The sequence below is a fragment of the Rhinolophus hipposideros genome (genome assembly GCF_964194185.1).
Source record: "Rhinolophus hipposideros genome assembly, chromosome: 10".
NCBI classification, from domain to species: domain Eukaryota; kingdom Metazoa; phylum Chordata; class Mammalia; order Chiroptera; family Rhinolophidae; genus Rhinolophus; species Rhinolophus hipposideros.
In genome coordinates, this window is record NC_138056.1 from 2,102,149 (window position 1) to 2,121,679 (window position 19,531).

The 19,531-nt window shown below is 59.0% G+C and overlaps 2 protein-coding genes across 3 annotated transcripts in view; both read right to left on the minus strand.

Moving 5' to 3' along the window:
* CARS1 (cysteinyl-tRNA synthetase 1) overlaps positions 1-3,310 on the minus strand; it is a 43,347-nt gene extending 40,037 nt beyond the window's left edge. The window contains exon 1 of one of the 2 annotated variants that reach the window (XM_081064896.1): positions 3,205-3,310. In XM_081064896.1, coding sequence (XP_080921022.1) covers positions 3,205-3,229 — 25 coding nt within the window. In that variant the 5' untranslated portion in view covers positions 3,230-3,310. The remainder of the gene's footprint in view (positions 1-3,204) is intronic. The other variant, XM_081064895.1, reaches the window with a different exon arrangement.
* A 1,143-nt stretch (positions 3,311-4,453) lies between these two features.
* On the minus strand, positions 4,454-18,357 carry LOC308503630 (tumor necrosis factor receptor superfamily member 10B-like). Its single transcript, XM_081063068.1, has 11 exons — positions 18,250-18,357; positions 15,868-15,955; positions 14,610-14,735; positions 13,572-13,686; positions 12,091-12,167; positions 10,596-10,706; positions 10,186-10,221; positions 9,457-9,482; positions 8,511-8,807; positions 6,420-6,462; positions 4,454-5,552 (listed from the first exon to the last, which is right to left on the minus strand). Exons 1-11 carry the CDS (start codon positions 18,286-18,288, stop codon positions 5,248-5,250), a joined length of 1,263 nt encoding a protein of 420 aa, XP_080919194.1. The 5' UTR covers positions 18,289-18,357; the 3' UTR covers positions 4,454-5,247.
* Positions 18,358-19,531: the final 1,174 nt, after the last annotated feature.

Below are 19,531 nucleotides of genomic sequence, written 5' to 3' on the forward strand. Positions count from 1 at the left end.
CCTCCCGCTCGCCAGTGGAGGGGCCCCCCTGGTGACCCCTGCCTCAGGGCTACTGCTGCCAGGGAATCCCAGGGAGAAGGAAGGCAGCGCCTGCCAGGGCAGTCCAGGGCACGGGATAACCCAACTGCAAAGGCATTCTCCCACAGGGCACCTTCCTCCCGGGGCACCGGTCCCCAGGTGGCTGCTGGCCCTGCTCCTCTTCTCTGAAGGAGAAAGTTAAATTCACTAAAGACAGAAGAGACGGCCTGCCAGAGGTGGATGGAGCCGGGAGGGGCCCAGACGCCTTTCAGAAGCTGTTCTCCCAACGCTGATCCTCTATGTGCCCTCTCCCTGGCTCCACGTGTCCCTGTACAACTATCTGCGGCGACAGAACCACAGGCGACAGGAGGGACGGGGACGCAGCGAGAGGGACGCACCATTCTGAGCCCGGGGCATCTGCCGGCCGGCTCCCTGCCCCCTCCCTCCCTCCCCAAGCCCGGGATCTACCAGCAGACAGGCCGCCCGACAGGCTGAGGTGCATGCTGGGGAGCAGAGCCGTGCAGGGAGCTGGCCGTGGTGACAGCGGCTGTCCCGGGTGCACGGAGGCAGGGCACTTCCCTCTTTTTCCTTTACTGCTTGCTCAGGTTGTCTACAATAAGCACGTGTTATTTTCTTAACAAGAAAAGCATGGCAAACGTTCTAAGCAATAGGAGGCTTTCAAGCTCTAACGAGTAGCTGGGGTGGGGCGAGACCAGCTCCTGACAACACACATCTCGCCTTGTAAAGCTGGTGAGTAGCAGTGAAATTACACTTGTAAAAGGTTAAAATGCCACCTGGCACACAGCCCGCGCCCAGTCAGCCCGCATCGTTACCATTATACTGCCATCACTTCTGAGTCCCTATGATTCTGACAATCACCCCGGAGAGTTACCAGGGATTACACAAGCTCGGAGCCGCCTCGACCATCCGACCATCCGCAGGGCAGGGCAGGGAGGGCTGGGAGCCCGACGACAGGCTTCCAGGGGTGGGGGCAGACAGGCGGGAGTAATTGCCGTCGCTGCGCTCAGCGTGTCTTGAGGACACAAATGAAAATAGGTCAGCTTCCAAGTGGTCATGGTTTGGGCCAGCCTGCAATGAATGCCAAGGTCACACGACAGGCGCCCACCAGGGGACCCATCTGCAGTGGCGGTCCCCATGGCGAGCCCCGCACACACTGCTCCAGAGAGCAAAGTCCTGCCCCCGACAACCAGGGGAATGTCCACGTGGCCGGCCAGTCTGCAGTGCCGGTCACAAACACCGCTCAGGGGACGCCTTCGGATGGTGGACTCTCCTAAACGTGGACTGTGGCCAGCAGTTGAGAAAGCCCAAGTCTTCATGAAACCTTTACTGAAATCACACCAACGCAGGAACCAGGTATGCACACGGCGCAGGGATGGAACCAAATTCACATCAGAGGAACGGCAGTCCTGAGTGAAAGGACAGGCACGTCGTCTCTCCCTCCCCAGCTCCTTCCAGCAGCATTGAAACCTGCGTGGGGCACCTCCTTCCCACCTTCCGTCTCGGCTCCCACTCAGGTAAGTCCCAGCCCATCAGCACGGCCTACGAGCTGTGGGAAGTGCCCTGGCAGCACCCAGCCCTGGGACCCCTTTGCAAAGGCTCCGCCAGCTTCCTTGGGCCCACCTTCCACAACAGCCCCTCCTCCTGGGTCCCCTTGATCCTGTTTCCTGTCCAGCCTGCCCAGGTGGCTCTCTGAAAGGGGGCTGGAAAACCTCTGGAAGGCCTGCTCTCCCCCTGAAATCTCCACAGGGGAGGAGAGAGGCAGCCCGCTCTGCACCACCTGGGGGCACTGGCTCCCCCCAGGGAACCTGGGCCTCTGCCCACAGGTCCCTCCTCCCAGCGCCCGTCTACCCCAGCACTCTCCTGAGCACCAGACCCGGACGTCCAGCCGTCACTTGTCCACAGTGTATCTCCAGGCATCAAGTCTCTGCCCCAAACGTGGCCACAAGCCCAGGGAATGGACGGCCGTCCTCCCGCACTCGGGCTAAAGCTGGGCACCTGTTTCTCGCTGCCCTTATCGAGCCCAGCACCACGCGCAGTCCTCCCAGGCCTGCCGCCCCTCTGCCCACCGCTGCCAGCGGCCCAGGCCATCACCGCCTGGGGTCCTTCCTGGTCTCCCTGCCTCAGTGGACTCTCCCCCCACCCATCCTCCTCGTGGGGGAGGGGGCAGATGGTCTTCCCCAAGTCAAAGGCGTCACCTAAATGCCGGGAATGGGCTCAAGGCCGGATGAATCCCAACCTAGGCCTCGATGTCCAACACACGCCACTGTTACCAAGACTCCAGAAACCTCCACTTCTGAAGTAATTAAAGAAAAACACGTCATTTATGTTTAAAAACTGACCGAGAATACACGTTCACGTTAAGAAGAAGAGACAAGCTGCCGCCTTCCCTTCGGACAGCTGCTGTCCCCGGCCAGGCGCCCTTCCGAGTCCTTTACACCCACCGCCCCGGACACCCCCACGCCGGAGGGAGGACGGGGACCCCGCCGGGCCCGGGGCGGGGGCGGGGGCGGGGGCGGACGGAGCCCGGCGGGCTCTGGGGCCGGGGCTGCGACCCAGCTGCTGGTTTACAGGCGTCTGGGGGGGCCTGAGGGCGGCGGCCCGGGCAGGCGAAGATGGGGCTGGAGTCCGGCCGCCCGGCAGGCGGGTCCTCGGGCGGGACGCAGCCCTGTCCCCCGGGCGCCGCCCTGGCCAGCCCCCCCCGGGCCCAGTGCGCCCCCAGGAGCCGGAGCGGCGGGCGGGGGGCGGCTCTCGGGGACGCGCTCCGCGGCCCAGGGGACAGAAAGGGGACGTGGGCCTGCAGGCGCCGGCCACGCGGGGACGCGAGAGCGGAGGCGCAGGCGGAGCCGCTCCCCGAGCTCGCGGGCCTGTCCGCCCGCAGCCCCGTGACAGCCTCCGACGGCCCCAGGCCCCCGCGTGTCGCGCCCCCGCGCGTGTCGCGCCCCCTGCCCCCGCGTCACCCTCGCGCCCGCCCCACCCCGGGTGCCGCCGCGCCGGCGAAGCCACCAGGAGCCGGCTCGGCCGGTCCCCGCAGCGCGGCCGCGGACTCGCGGGGCCACCGGGGAGGCTCTGCTCCCCGCGGGCTGGGGTCCTGGAGCCGCCGCCGCCCCGGGGACGCGGCCCCACAGGCGCGGCGACACCCCCGCCCGCGCCGCCGCGCGTACTCACCCTGCTCCCCCGAGCAACCCGCCATCCTCGGAATCCCGGACCCGACCCGCGGCGACAGCTTCTCAGAATCTGATGCAACAGGGGCCCCGGAAGTCCCGCCCCGCGCGCGGGTAGCCTTCTGGGACACGCCCGGTCGCTAGGCAACCGCCGCGGGCTCCGACGCCGTCGGCCCGAGGCATGCTGGGGCTTGTAGTTCGTACTGGCCGCGGCAGAAGCCCCGGAGCCTCCCGAGGACCAGGGTTGTGTTGGGTGGGAACAGCAGGCCCGCCCAGACGGCGCAGGGCTTTGGGGTGCAGTTCGCATCCCGCCGTGGGGAGACAGACATTAAAGACACACCATCCAACACTGGGGTGTTTGAGTATTGCACCAAATGGAGTGGGGACAAGCCAGGTGGTGGTCCCAGGAATGTGCAGGTCTGGAGGAAGGACTAGTTCCAGGGAGGCTTAGAGGAAGGGCCTGGGGATGGATGGGGAGTACATTCCAGGCAGAGGGGACTGTCCTGCAAATGACCCGAGCAGAAAGCAAGCCACTGAGAAATTCGGCACAACCACAGCACATGTGGAGCACCCAGGCCTGAGATGGGGCTTGCGGCACAGGCCATGGCTGGTGACTCAGGCATAGTCTTCTAGTCACGAAAGGCAGAGACCCCCTTAAGGTCTTAGACAGGGGACACGGCGGGACCAGATGTACTCTGAACTATCACTCCAAGGGCAGACTGGAGGCAGATTGGATTCGGGAAAGCAAGCCTTGATAGGAAGCCATGTCATGGTCCAGTGTAAATGGTGGCCTGGGCCAGTGAGCGAGCAGACAGGCCTGGGAGACCCACAGGAGGCGGCAAAGGCTGGGAAGACACCCACATTTCAGGACAGAGAGACCCAGTGGTTGTGGCATTTACTTTTTTGATGAATTGGAAGTTGAAAAAGCTTGGCACTGGATGGAAATGTGTCCAATTTGTGACTGTTTCCAAGGACTGCTGAGATTGGGGTGAGAGAGAAGGGGGCAGGCGGGGCTCACATTGTGAGGTGAGCACTGGATGGACGGAGCTGTCATTCCCAGGGACAGAGACTGGGCGGGGGCACCACAAACAAGACAAGAGGCTTCTCCCGCCTCTGCTCACCATTCGGGACACCCTGCCCCCATAAAGCACATCCTTGGGGCCCGGCTGGTGCCTCCCTCTGTGCACTGTCACCTCCCAAGGACGTCACACACGAGGGTGCACACCCCACAGGAATTAGAGAAAACACAATTTCAGTATAAATTTTATTAGGTACAAAAGTTATAAGTCAACCATTGTCATCCCAATAAATTTAATGAAAAATTATAATTGTTCTACGTCTTACTAAAACAACGTACTGTTAAATTGTTCTACGTCTTACTAAAACAATGTTTCGCATCAATACTTTTAAGTTTAAGGCACTTCAAAAACTCTCTATAACTGTCACCATGGACCACCCTGACCTATCCTCCCATAGAAATGGGGGATCTAGTCTCAGCCCAGTCTGATCCTCAGGCATTAAGACCCGAGGGATGGTGTGATCCTGGTGACAGGTATACCCAGGTCTGTGACAGCTCAGAATGGCACCCGGGTAACTATCACTGCTTACACGTATTCATGGAGCACCGGTCAGTGCTACACCATGTTCTAGGTGATGGGGACATCACAGTGACTCTGAAACCAAGGAGGTGGTGGGGACAGAAAGACAGCCACCAACTCTCCTGGACTCAGCGCCTGGGAAGGGGATTCGAGGAACGTGAGCCCCCCCAGTATCACACGCAGGGCCCGATGAGAAGCTCAAGCCCCTAGAATCGACGACGCATCAGCCCATCTCGGCCACACTGACCTGGGCCTGGCGGAGGAGCACACAAGTTTGTGTGCAAAGTGACCTCCCTATTGGAAGCTGCACACAAAATTCATTTAGATAAGTGTCAGCCCCACGTGGGAGTCAGGAAGTTCCCAATGGGATTGGAACTGGGACAGAAGCTCTGACCCGACCCACCCACAGTATCGCATAGTTACAATCCCGTGAGAGAAAAAGAGTTACTCTAGCCTGAGATCTCCGCGTGTCTACCCAAAATATTTTCAGCAACCAATCTGTTGATAATGTTCTGCAAATACATGTGGAGCTCCATTGTATGGAGGGCAGCCATGAGTTTAAATACAGAAGCCTCCCTTCCTAGCTTGTTTCTCCACCTCACGAGCATTTTATGACGTTGTTCCACCAAATTGCCGGGATTTTCGTGTTCACAAATTTCAATGTCTCGATCCTCAAGTCCGACAAATCTCATTAACATTTTCCAGTTCCGTTCTGGAACCTCATGTTCGAATTCAAAATAGATCCTATTGGTGCCTGAGAAAAAAGAGAAACAATAAAGAGAATGTTTATGTTTCTGGAAGACATGAGCCGCATCCGCTGTAGCTGTTACCACCTTCCCTGGAAGCTGGGAACCAGGAGGCACTCCATGGCCCAGGGGAGGGGGGCCGGTGCTACCCCAGGTGCCCTCGAAAACGGAACGAGGCCCACAGAACAGGAGGTGCGATGGGCCATGACCTGGCAGGGCTCCCGACAGGCCTGCTGCTCCATCATGGACCCGAGGAAGCTGGCAGGAAAAACCAAGCACCCCGGGCAGTTGGAGCTTGGTGAGATGAAGAGTCGGCTGTGGTTGGCCCTGCCCTTCCTCTCCCACCACAGCCTGAGAGGCCACAGGTGGTCAGCACTGAGAAGGTGACGCCGGGGGCCATGTTTAGGAGCTGGGGTGACAGCTTCAGACTGTCTTGTTTTGATATCTGTAAAGTGGGGTGGTGTCGCAGAGCTGGTCCAGAGCGTGAGATGATACAAAGCACCTGACAGGCAGCGTGGGCTCAGTAAGATCCTGTCCCACTAAAAACACAGATCACAGCCAGCAGGGGACGTGCTGACCCAGGGTTCCCCAAGAATTCCTACCACCACTCACACTGTTTCTTAAAACCATGAATGTGTTATGAAATAAAAACCACATTCAACTTTTATGACCCCCTCAAAACTTGTACTGGACAAACGCCTGTCTTCCCTAATGCCACTGCAGTGACTTTTGAGGCCACAGGAAAAGTTCCCTGAGCTTTTGAAGGTAGCTGTTCCCCCTTCTCAGAAATAAGACACTAGACCTTGGCATTCACACCAAACAAGCGAGACTCACGCCTAAACAGTAGCTACGAATGAAGAATCCGGGTGACTTACCAACGGAGGAAGTGTCCTTCAAATAATATTTATGCTCATATTCCTGCGGAGAGAAGAGAATAAACTCATTCCAGGAGAAACAGAGGATTCCACTGAGATAGAACCGCCCTCTGGGTGCCTGTGGGAGGGGTGGGTGGGGGCAGGGGGGCCTCCAGGAACATGAAACCCAGGAGGTGGCCGGCAGGCCGCCCATGGGGAAGTCGCCCCCTTAGCCCACAGGCAGCAGAGACCTCAGCCCACCTGTGCTGTGGGTCACGCTCCCCCAGGACACTGCCTGGGCTGGGGGGCAACGCTGTTGTCGGCACGGCTGCCCTGCTGGGAGGGCGGGGGTCCTGGGCCTGGCTGCTCTGAGTATGGCCCCCTGACTCTTTCTGATCCAGGACCTGCTCCTCACATGGGGAGAGCAGGTCAAAGTGGAATGATGTCACCTTGGCGTGACCTGCTCTACCATGGACAATACTAAGGGAAAGGACACCTGTCCACAGAAGGCACTGGGACCTAAATGCAGTTTCCGTGTCCCAGGCACCAGCCAGGCTGAACATGACCCCTTTTGAAGGAGCAGCTGCTCGAGACGTTCCAATGCCCGGTTCTGCTGAGGATGAGGGCGAGCGTTCCTGTTTAGTATGGAGCCGCCTGCTGAGGGCACGAGGCTGGGCCCGACCGCAGGGTCACACCCCAGCTCTGCCTCTTGACAGGGCTGGCCCGGCATGTGACTCCCCTCTGTCCTGAGGCTGGTCAGCCCCAAGTAGGGTAAGAATGGCATATGGACTGCACTCTCACAGCACAGACCGAGGGAACCCCAGGGACCCCAGCACAGCGTCTGACGCCCAGTGCCTCCGCTGTCATGGGCAGGGGGTTCTAACTCCTGCACTTTACTTGCCTCAGACCCCTTGGAAGATCTGACACGTCACAGACCATCTCTGAAATGACGCGTGAGGGCACATAACCCATAGAACCTAGTGTCCACACCCAGCCCAGGGGACACAGGGCCAAGGACCTATGCCATGGGAGCCCCCTGACATTCTCCTGGGCACCCTTACCCTCAGTGCACCTCCCTTTAGGATCCAGAAACAGGTCCTCGTCATTCCCCAAACACTGGCTCTGAGTCCCTCTGGGAGGCTGGACACACTGTCCTCTCTCCCTAAAGGGACACTTAGTGGCCATCTTCTCATCTTGTCAAACCCTATTCATGTGTCACTCCTTGGGACAGCCCCAGCCCGCAGACCCACAATACAGGATGAGAGTGTCACTCTCCTCCTTACACGGCTGGATGGGGCGCCTTTTCCGTCCTGTAAGCCTGCCCTGCAGATGTGTGTGCCCGCCCCCCTACACCCTACACTCCGTCTTCTCCAGACGCCTCGTCTGGCACATAGGGGGAGTCTGGCCACGTGACCTAGGAGACCTCACGTGCTCGGGAGGCCACAGGATCCAGCAGCCATGGGCTGGGCCCTTTGGTGCAGCTCCTCCCAGCAGTGGGACCTGGGTGAGGATCTCCTGAGCCTCGGTGCTCCAGGGGGTCACACCCCTCGAACAACAGTGGGGATTGGGGGCTGTTACAGGTCGGATTGTGTCCCCCATTCACGTGCTGAAGTCCTAACTCCCAGCAGCTGTGAATGGACCGTACTGGGAAATAGGGTCAGTGCAGACAGTAAAGCTGAGACACTCATTAGGGTGGGCCCTCATCCATGTCACTGTGTCCCGTGAGTGGGGAACTGGGGACACGAACTCACACGCAGGGGAACGGCGCGTGAACATGAAGGCAGAGACCGCGGGCTGTGTCTACAAGCCCAGAAGCCCCGAATTCACCAGGAAAGCAGCACAAGCCCGGGGAGAGGCCAGACGAGTCACTCCCTCACAGACTCAGATGGAACCAGACCCACCAACCCCTTGATCTTGGACTTCCAGCCTCCAGACAAGAAATTCCTGATGTGTCAGCCACCCGGGCTGTGGGGCTTCATTGCAGTCGCCCCAGAAAACTCATGAGAACTTACAAGAGCACGCATGTTAGCACGCAATGCACAGCCCTGCACCCAGGACCTGCTCTGGGCCTGGCTTCCTTGGCAGCCAGACCCACGCAGCTGTGCCACTCACCTGCTGCAGACCACTGAGGGGTGCTGACGCCTCGACCCGGCGCTGGGGCTCGCAGCCAGCGGGAGCTTGAGCTTGTAACGCCGGCTCTGGGGCTGGGGCTGTGTCACTGCCTTCAACCACCAGCACCTGCAGCTCAGTTCCGTCCTCCGGGTCCTCAGAGGTCGGCAGGGGGACCCCGGCCCCGGGTGCTGAGGATGAGCCCTCGTCCAATAGCGGCGTGTTCACTCCAAGCGCTGGCGGGGGCCTCTCGGTGTCCATGAGGGACAGTATCTCGTTGGGCAGGGTGGAGCTACATGACTAAAGGACACTGGAATTACTTTTGGTGACAGGGTCCTGTAGCACAGCTCCCCCAGAACCACTTTTGTGGAACGAAACGCCAGATGAGGTCTTACTGCCGAGAGTGACCCTAAGTCTAATGACTCGTGTCCTAATAAGGACGGAGATGCAGACACACGGGGAGGGGCTGTGTGACAACAGATGCAGAGTGGTGCTTCTACAGCTAAAGACTCCGGATGCCTGGCAAGCCCAGAAGGGCCGAGGACAGGGAAAGGACGGACCCCCCCCAAGGACCTCAGAGGGAACCAATCCCGCTGGACACGCGTGCCGGACGTCTGGGCTCCGGAAATGAGAGACAGCGAGTTGCCATATTTTCAGCCTCTCACCCCCACTGTGTGATCAATTCCATCGGCAGCCCCAGGAAACCTGTACAAAGCCGTCTGCCCTTCTGTGCCTCAGTTTCCACCCAGGGGTCTAGACCAGCAGAGTTTAAGTCTTCTCCCAGCACAGACGTTCAGGGGCTCTAGTAGGGGGATGCAGACACCACCCCACAAGCTGAGCTGTGCACGCAGGTGGGGGCCTGGGCTGCTGCCTCGCGCCTACCCCGGGGTGGCCCCACTGCCGTCCAGGCCTGAAGCTACCACTGGGCCAATCCCAGGGTGATACTTACATGGCTGCCTGGCTCACTCGACTTTTCTGAAAATTAAAAGGAAGAGAGAGAAGTGAAACAGAGTCATGCAATCGCTGCACAGTGACAATTCGGTCAAGGGTGGGCCCCATATACGACGGATGTCCGGGAAGATTCTAACGGAGCTGAAACTTTCCTATCGCCAGTGACATGGTACAGTCACAGGGCAGCACATTCCCCACGTGTCTGTGGCCTCCCGGGCTGCCTGCCCCATAAACGCACAGCGGGTACCATTATGCACAGCACGTACTGCCTGACAGTGATAACACTCGACCCCGTCCCTGCATTATGTAGTTACTACCCTCTGAATCATTATGGCACAGTGTCCTCTTCTACTCATACAAACTGTGCTGTAAACGGCGCGCCGTGTGGCCGGCAGCAGCCTCACACGTCTCGTGTTCACCGCGTCTCTTGACGGTGTCATGGTCTCTTGTGCTGGTTTAATCCCGAGTTGTTCTGTGCAGTAATGTGCAGTGCAGGCGGGTGGCCCGGGAGCGCCCGGCTGTACCGTGCAGCCCAGGGGTGCGATAGGCTGCCCCGCCTGGGGGTGTGTAAGCACACTGTGACGCTGGCACAAGACGGCCTCGCCTCATGACACATTGGCCAAAACGTGTCCTGTCAGTAAGTGGCACATAACTATAACTGATAGTAAACGGACAACAGATTCCACGAGAAAGGAAAGGCATGGAAGTCACAATAAAGTATACTTACTTTTCAAGAAATTGACAACCCGCTGCAGAAGCCCGCCTGGCAACACAGAGAGGTGAGCTGACTCAGTGCCCTTCACCAGCACCCAGGGTCCGCCCTGCCCGCCCTCCCCGCCCGGTGGCTGAAGCAGCACCAATCGTTCCCTACTCCTGGCCGAGGACACCCGAATGCGCCATCTGCAATCAACCAGCCCTCCTGAGACTGCAGCCCTGCGTCTGGTTGGGGAGCACGTGGCTGAAGGCCCCTAAGGCCCCTAACCCGAACGTCAGCTCAGGCCCCCAGGTTAGAAAGTGAGCGTCCCCGTATTTTAAATGAAAACTCCCCATCAGGACCTCTTGCCCCAGGTCCCCACTCCGGAGCTCCCAGTGGGGTCTGATCTAATTTTCTCTGGGATCGCTCGACCTCTCACTTACATTGTCTCCTATAGCAACAGATGCTGACGATGACGGCGACAGTGATGAAAATGCCCCCCATGACGAGCACCCACACAGGCACAGGCACTGACCAATCCGTGTTTGCATTTCCTGGATGGAGGAAACAGGTGGTAGAACGGGGTAAGCTCGCTTCCCTGGCCCAAGGGTCCTGCTGCAGAAGACGCCGCCTGCTCCCGGGAGCGAGGGCGGACGCCCAATCGCCAGGCCCCAAAGCGCTCTCCTGCTGAGGGCGGACTGGACCCGCCCTGTGGGAGCCAGGAGGGCAGGTTCCTCCATCCAGGTCTCAATAAGGACCGCGGTTCACAGGCTGTGTGTCCTGCTCTCAGAAGCAGAAGCAGGTCCTTCCCGCCAGAAGAGCAGAGAGAGGTTTAGCGTGAGTGGTCACAGTGGCAGGATTTCCTCCTGGGCCAGCAGGAGGCAAAGCCTGGAGGCTGGAAGGAGGGACAGGACGGCCTGTGTGGCTGTGGAAGGCCCAACATGGTGGCCCTAGGTCGGGCCAGGGTCCACCCTGGGAAGGCGTCTGTTAAAGACCATTCTCAGGTGTCCTGGTCTCACCCTGGTGACATCACAGCAGCAGTAAGAGCCACAGACACACAGACATGGCAGCGGGGCAGGCCTATTGGGACTGTGACAGCCCCATGTAGGACGGAGGGACCACAGTGACTCTCACAGGACGCCACCGTTCCATTCAAAGGCTTTTCTTTCTACTCAGGTTGAGCCCTTCCTAATTTTTTTTTTTTTTTTTGGTATTAAATAACTATTTGAATCTTTGTAGTGTTTGAATCAACTTTTTTTTTTTTAATGAAAATCAACACACCAATTCTGAACTGGAAACTGACACCCCAAAGTTCAAATCAGCCCTGACATCGTGACTAAGGACAAACGGGGGACTGTCACCCCCTATGTCAAGGCCTGCCACCAGAGACACGACCTGGGTCATTTGTATGTGTGTATGGAAAACGACACACCGGACCAGGTCCCCCATCTCCCACCAGCAACCTGGCACATCCTCAGGGATTACCTCGGGGAAGCCGGAGGAAATGGGAAGAGTCTGAACTAAAGGAGACACCTGCCGGCGCCTGGGAGCCAGCCACTCAGCTCCCCACCTGCTGCGTCTGGAACGTGAGGAGGACGGCACCAGTGAGCTACCCAGTCAGCCCGGGAAGCTGAGCCGACCCCACAGGACCCCACTCAGGTGGCAAGGATGGGGAAGCCCAAGCAGTCTCCAAGGATTCTGTTTACTCAAGACTGGTCTCTTAACTATGGCTCTACCCAGCCCACCGACGAGTAGTGTTAATAAAGTTTTATTAGCACACGGCCAAGCACATCTGTTTGCTTTCTGAATCTGCTTTGTCACATCAGCAGCAGAGTTGAGTACTGACAACACAGACCATTCGGCCCGCAAAGCCTAAATCACTTACCTTTGTGGAAAGGTTTGCTGACCCTGATTGAGGAGATGGGATCAGCTTCTTACCTGGCACTGGGCTCGTTTCCGCAGCACAGACGGCATCCCTTGTGGCATTGCATGCATGAAGGGTGGCACCATTACACCTGAGAGGAAAGTGAACAAATCCTGAGGTTACTTCCTGTACCCAGGCCCAGCGCCAGCTCCCCACGTGGGGCTGGCCCACCAGGCTCTGGGCATTTGTGCCAGGCATTTCCCAGGCCATCTGCCCAAATCGGTTCAGTGTGAATCAAGCTCAGGCATTCCGTCTCTCTGTCCCGGGATAAAGCTGGGTATGGCTATGAGGACTGGACCCGCTGTGGCCAAATCTCTACCTAGAGGGAAGTCAGCCTGGAGATGAAGCCCATGGAGAAGCAGACAGGCAAGCGACGTCTAGAGGAGCCAGAGCCCTGATCAAACCTGACCTGACGGCAGCCCTCACTTTGCACTTGTCAGGTACACGAACCAACAGTCGAACACGGTCTGAGTTGTAATTAAGAATCTACAATGTACCCACAAAAGTGAGCTACTCTGCCAGCGGCTTTACCTCTGCAATGTCTCCCCAAATCCATGCCCACCCAGAACCTCAGAATGAAACCTTATTTGGAAACAGGGCCTTTGTAGATGTAATTGCGTTAGGATGAGGTCCTACCAGAGCAGGCGGCATGAATGACCGCTGTCCTTACAAGAGGGACATCTGTACGCAGATAGAGAGGCCATGTGCAGATACAGAGACAGACACACAGGAGAAGACGCCGGGCGTGGAGACAGAAGCAGAGGTTGTTGCGACAGGCCTACAAGCCAATGCGCGCCAAGGTGTGCCAGCCACACCCACAGCGGGAAGAGGCTAGAAGCGTCCTGCCCAGGGCCTTCCGTGGGGGCACAGCCCTGCCGACACCGTCATTTCGGACTTCGGGTCTCCACAACTGTGAAGGAACACATCTGTGTGGTTTCTGAAAGCCATCCAGCTGTGGTGTTGTTACAGCAGCCCCAGGACCCTCAACAGCGATAGTGGTCACTCAGAGCTGTCACAGGGCACAGCACTCTATTCTCTCTGCCTAGGCCTCCTCCTTCTGGAACATTCCAGGGCCCCTCCGTCCCTCCCCCGGCAGGCCTCTGCTCGAGAGTCCTATCTAAACAGTCTGAGCTGTGATCCCCCCACAGATTGGTCACTGAGTGTGTGTTGATTTCTGTTTTCAGCACCGCTGGGGCTTGAGGCTGCACCCCACCCACGGCCGCAGTGGGCGCACAGGCATTGAATGAATGCATCTATGGTCCAGGGGTCACTGAGGCCGGCCTCCAGATGGAAACATCCAGGTTGTATCTCTGCTTTAACCTTTAGGATGCCTCTGCACGGCAGGTGCTACCATGAGCCCCACTGTACAGATGGGGAAACTGAAGGGCCCAGGAGGTGTTGGTCCATGAGTGACCCAAAGCAAACAAACCGTGAATGGAGGGGTGGGGACCCAGCCCAGGCCTGTCTGGTGTGCCCATACCCCCGAGGCTGGCACCTGGTACAGCGGTAGCACTGCTCCATGCAGTTCACTGAGTCACAGTAGTAGGTCCCTGGAGTGCACTGGCACTGCCGATCCATGGTCGGATAGCATGAGGTCACCTCCTTCTGATCTGTTAAAGAGGAAAGGCTGAGGGTGAGTCACTGGGGATGGACTCTGTCCCCACCCACAGCGGACCAATCAGCTGCATCGGGTGTGCTCTCACCCTCCTTGCCAACACTTAGGGACGACCAGGTAATGGCCAGACCTTATTTCCTGTACTGGGGTGTCCATGCACAGGCTGCTGGGTGACCCCAAAACCTGCGGCATCTGGGGGGGGCCAGAGGGTGCCCTTACAACATGAGTATGGGGGACAGAGCCCAATTCTCAGAAACACCCCCAATCATTCCATCTTGTTTGTCCCACAAAGGAAGGACACCACCACCCTGTGTTCCGGGCTGTGACACAGCAGACAGAGGACGGGGGCCGCAGAGCAGCCCTGACACCCCAGCCCTGCAGTCACACTGACAACTGCCCTTCTGGAAGCCCTCTGGGCGTGCTCACGTCTATAACCCCGCACCCACAGCTGCAGGCAGAAACTCCCCAGCCCGCCCATCGCCTCAAACGTCAGGGTGCATTCAGGTCTGAAAAACGCCTTCACGTATCTGTCCGGTCCCCCTTCTACCAACTAGAAGAGCCATACACTGAACGTGAGAGATAAATGAAAACGGGGCCACACCCCGAGACCACCAGCCACCCCCGAAGTTATATTCTTAAGAACACTTCGCTGCTGAAACACAGAAACTGGGATGAAGGTTAGTACAAACATTCTTGGGCTCAGCTACTCTGAAATCCTGGTAACGTGCAGACTGATTCTTTAACCATGTACACGTCTCATCATGGGAAAACACACTCCGGGTGGTGGCTGCTCTGCCAGCTCCGTCACCAAGTTCATCTGTATTAACTGCCTTTGGGACGAATGCCACGAGCCAGGTGGAAGGGAGAGTGTGCTTTAAAAACCAAAGGGCCCACCGTGCCCACCCACAGTCCACTTACCCTCCCGGCACTGGGTACACGGTAGGCAGCCGCTCTCCCTGTTGGGATGGGCCATGAAGGTGCCAGGCGGACACTGGAGGCATTGCGTGCGGCGGGTCCCGTCACAGTGTTTGCTGACGTAGTGGCCTGTGCGAGGGAGACACAGAGGGGAGGCGGACGCTCTGGGCAGCCACCTGAGCGCAGACCCCACCTGGTCCGGAGACCTCTGCTCCAGGAGCAACCACAGCACCTGGTGGCCAGGCTCCTGGAGAGAGCCGACCCTCGCCTCCTGTCTCCTTGGAACGTTCTGGACTGACACCCCGCTGCATGTGCCCCAGGAACTAGAGACCTGAATCACCCCTCAGCCCGGTTTTCACCGTTATCCTGCAGCTCATGTAAATGGATGGAGCCGGTCCGGGAGCCTGGAGGCCTGTGCGTCCAGCCCAGCCCAGCCCACCCCAGCCCGTGACCACCTGGCAGGCTCAGTGGCTTCCAGCCCAATTTAAGGGGACATCGGAGGTCCAGGAACACAGGCGTCTGACCCACTCGTGAGGAGCCCTCGCGCCCGGTGCTCACCGCGTGTGAGACCGTATCTGAGCCCAGCCGCACCCTCCCGGGGAGAGGCCGTCACAACGTGCGCCTGGTACATATGCCAGCAGATCACAGGGGTCACACCCGACCAAGTGTGTCCCTTCTGTTCCCAGTGTGGTGTGTGCAGCTATGCGTGTGCACACGTGTGTGAATACAGGTGTGTGCTGGGGCATGTGCACAGGGTACGGGGCTGAGCTCCCCGCTGTGATGTTGGTCCCTGAGAAAGACGCCCTGCGAAGACACAGGTTCACCGACAGGAGGAAGTGTGTGTGGGAGGGGGGTGCAGGTGGCGGCGGGTGCAGGAGTGTGGCTAGGACCTGCGAAGAGGAGGCCCCTGAAGTCACTGAGAGCGTGAACACCTGTCTGTGTGAGTAGATGGCAGTGCAGGTGTGAGGAAGAGGGCCTCCGACCAGGTTCCCCGGAAGGACTCCTGACAGGAAGGTAGGAGGGACATCCAGCCTGTGCATACACCCCCATTTCTGTCTTCCAAGCCCTGCTGACTGCACCTCACCCACTTTCAAACAAGCAGACAAACCCCTCTGTTCACAGGTGGACCCCACTAGGTGGGTGCAGACGTGGGGTGGGGGGAGACTGCCAAAAAGAAGCCCCGCCAGGGCAGCCTGCAGCTCGGCTCCACGCCCACAGGTCAGGTCTGCCCCACGGCTCTGGAAGGCCTCCCAAGACTCACCCGCCAGGCACAGGTCACAGCACAGGCCGAGGCTCTTTAACTCGTACTTGTCAGGGTCACACCGGGTCACACTGGTCGCGATGCTCACCTTCAATCAGAAAGGGAGACTGGCTTTACCGAGAGGCCTCTGCTCCCGATGAACGTACACGTTCTCGATGGACACGTGTGAGCAGAGGCCGGCACTGCTTCCCTGCCAGGTGGGACCCCGGGGGAGCAGAACTTGGTCAGAATTCCACTCTGTGTGGTCAGGACCCTTTACAACTCAGCATTTGGTTTTGTTCCAGAACATCAGTAAGGGTTTCAGCAGCTGTGTGTTCTCATCTTTTCCCTGCGCAGCGTCCGAGGCTGAATTCTCTTTTATCTGCTGGGGCAGATGCCACCACTGCCCCCATCCTACTGACGCCATGCCTGGCACCTACATTCTACCCTTTCATTTCCCTCCCGGGTTCCTGTGTGAGTCCTGTGTTACCGCCGTTTAGGCACAGCTCTTCAAAACTGCTCAGGGCTGATTTTTCTTTCCAAAGCAACCTGAAAGTTCAGGAATGAGCTGAACCTATTTCAATGTCTCGGGTTATTCACCTATCCTGATTCATGTCTGCCGTCAGACTTGGTGGTTTTCATATCGTACGTTCTCTGTGATCTTTTTTCCCTCCTATTCCACCTTTTACTTTCCTTGGTCTCTGGGTCCCCAGATCCTTTCATTTCCTTCACAGCCAAACTGAAGGGATTCTATTTTCAGTTTTTACCCGTTTATGTTGCACTGGTTAAGTTGGGGGAAAATAAGGCAAAAAGTAACTGAAAAAGGCATTTAGATAGATTTCAAAAAGAAAATTCAGTTTGCAAACACCACAGTAGTAACTGCTTCCAGCAAGAACCAACATTAGTAACTGAAAGTCTGAGACAAACCAGTATTTACAAAGTGTCAAAGCAAGTCCCACAAAGACACCTGGTAATTACAGGGGGACGAAGTCACTTTTCGGTGAAGAAACCTGGCACACCCCCCCCCCCCCCCGAACGAAAGCATCAAAGGCGACACCAGCAGAAAGGGACAGATGGCTATGGGTCGGGGACCGCCTGAGGTGGCGCCGTGACAATGACAATCACCTCTGAAGTGTATTTGCCCAAAACGCCTAACTGGGATTTATTTACAGGAAACCGTCAGAGAAACACAAATGGAGAAACGTTCCATTAAACTATTTCTTTTCCTTTAAACGTCCGCGCCGGAACGCGCGGGGTCCCTGGAGGACGGCAGAGGCGGCGGTGAGCGGTCCCCGTCCGGATGCCGGCCCCGCCTTCGCCACTTCCCCGCGGGAGGCGGAACCTCCGCCGAGACCGTGACGGGGATCCCCGCCCACGCCCACCACCACGCCGCGCGCCCTCCCGCGTCCGAGGCCCTCCCCCGACCCGCCACCAGCCCCCGCCCCCGCACACCGGGCCCCTCGCCGCCGAGAGGCGAGGGGCTGCGACCGGGGATCGGAGGGGGAGGGGAGGACCCCGGAACAGACGGGGTGGGGGCGGCGGCGTCGGGGCAGAGGCGGAGCGATGGGCGAGGCCGCCCAGGGCCGGTGCCGGGGGTGCGGCGGGAGGGTGGGGCCAGGGGCAGAGGGGGGGGGCGGGGGGGAGGCGGCGTGGGGGCGGGACCGGGCGAGGCCGGGCCGGGGCCGGGGGCGGCAGCGGGTGCCGGGGGCGGGGCGGGGCGGGCAGCTGCGGCCCCGACAATGCGCCTGACCCCGGGGGACCCGACCCCGGGGGAGCGCGGCCGCCGCTTTCTCGTTAATGACCCTTCCGCAGGTTCACGCACGGAGACCTTGTTACGACTTTTACGCCCCTTGTCCCTCTAAGAAGTTGGGGTACGCTCGGGGGTCACGTGATTAGTTAGCTTGCCAGTCTCCCTGGTTATCGGAATTCGCTCCACCAAATAAGAACGGCCATGCACTCCATGAAACTATTGGCTGGGACTTCAACAGTGTTGCGGTTGTAGGCGACACCGAGGACCCAGCCCCCCCACCCCCCCGTCCCCCATTCCCGCGCCCCCCCTCCCCCGCCCGCCTCCCCGCCCCCCCACTCCCCATCCCCCACTCCCCCATCCCCCCACTCCCACGCCCCCCCCACTCCACCGCCACCCTCCCCCACACCGCAGACTCCTGCGCGCGCCCAGCGCCCGAGGACCCGGCCTACTGGCCTCCCCGCCCTGTCCGGAGCCGCCCTCGACGGAAGAATGGGGGTGGCAGGGCGGTCAGGGCGCGCCTGGGACCCGGCGAGATCCCCAGCCAGTCCCCTTCGGCGACGCCCGGAGGGGGCTCATCCCGGGCCTGTCCAGGTCGCGCCCGGCCTCCCCGTACCCGGCCTCCCGGCGCTGCCCTGCGGCCACATCCTACTCACCGAGGCCGGGAGCAGCAGGAGCAGCCGCCGCAGTGACATGGCTGCGAGGCAGGAATGAATGGGGGAGAAACCGGAAATATGCGCGAGTCCCTTACATAAAGCGCCCAAAGCCCCACCCTACTGGGGGAGAGGCCTTTGCGGACATGCGCAGAAGGCGGGGGGGGGGGCAGCGCAGGGGGGCGGGGCTCCACTCCGGGCTGCTGTGGGGTGCCCCTGAGTAATCTGCAGGACCCCCCAGGCCCAGGGACCAGGTGGGCGGTACCTCTGATCCCTTGCATTCCTGCAAGTGATGTGTAATTAGTGAGGTGAAAGAAATTGCCCTGTAGTCAAAGGGGACCGGGAGGCCCAGCAGGCACCCACCTGAATTAGTTTGCTAGCTGCTAGCGGGGCCTTAACAAAGGCCCCGGGACCCCGCGGTTTAAACAACAGAACGTGTCCCTCCCAGGTCTGGAGGTGAAGGTGTCACCAGGCTGGGCTCCTTCCCCCGCTGAGGGAGAGGCTGCTCCGGGCCTGTCTCCCGGGTGGTGGCCGGCAAACCTTGGCTTTCCTTGGCTTGTGGAAGCATCAGCCCATCTCTGCCTCTCCTTCACCTGGTCTTCTCCCCGTCTGTGCTAAATTTCCCTTTTTGTAAGGACACCAGTCCCACTGGGTTACAGACCACAGGTCCTCTACGACCTCATATTAACTAATGACATCTGCAAATATAATTTTGAGATCCTATTTCCAAATCAGACCACATTCTGAACTCCTGGGGGTTAGGACCTCAACATATGATACGGGAGAGGAAGGGGGGACACATTCCTTCCGTAACACGAGGTGTCTGACCACAGTCATCTAATGACAGCAGGGGTGGAAGACCAGAATGAATGAACCTGGAAGGAGCATTTGTCCTCAGGGAAGCACGTGCTATCCTAACCTCCTGCCACGTGCTCCTGTACACTCCCTGCATGTGTCCAATCCTCCACACCACTGGGTACCACACTGAGTGCCGCTGGCTAAACCATCGAGTAACTAACACGTGAAGTCTTCGTGTAGCGTACACATTTGTGCCAGGGCCTGGCAATGGGAGAGGAGGCAGGACAGGCAGACTAAGGAAGGCACGTGGGAGCAGGACGGCCTGGTGTCGGCTCGTCTGGAGCTGAGTGGAAGCCCTGCTCCTTCTAGAGGACGGCCCCATAGCCTGGGCGGGAGGCGGTGTTTCCACCAGGACGTCTTTGATGGAGCTGGTCCCCCAAGGAAGAAATCATGAGGGGCCTGGTAGGCCCTGCCATGTAAAGCTGCT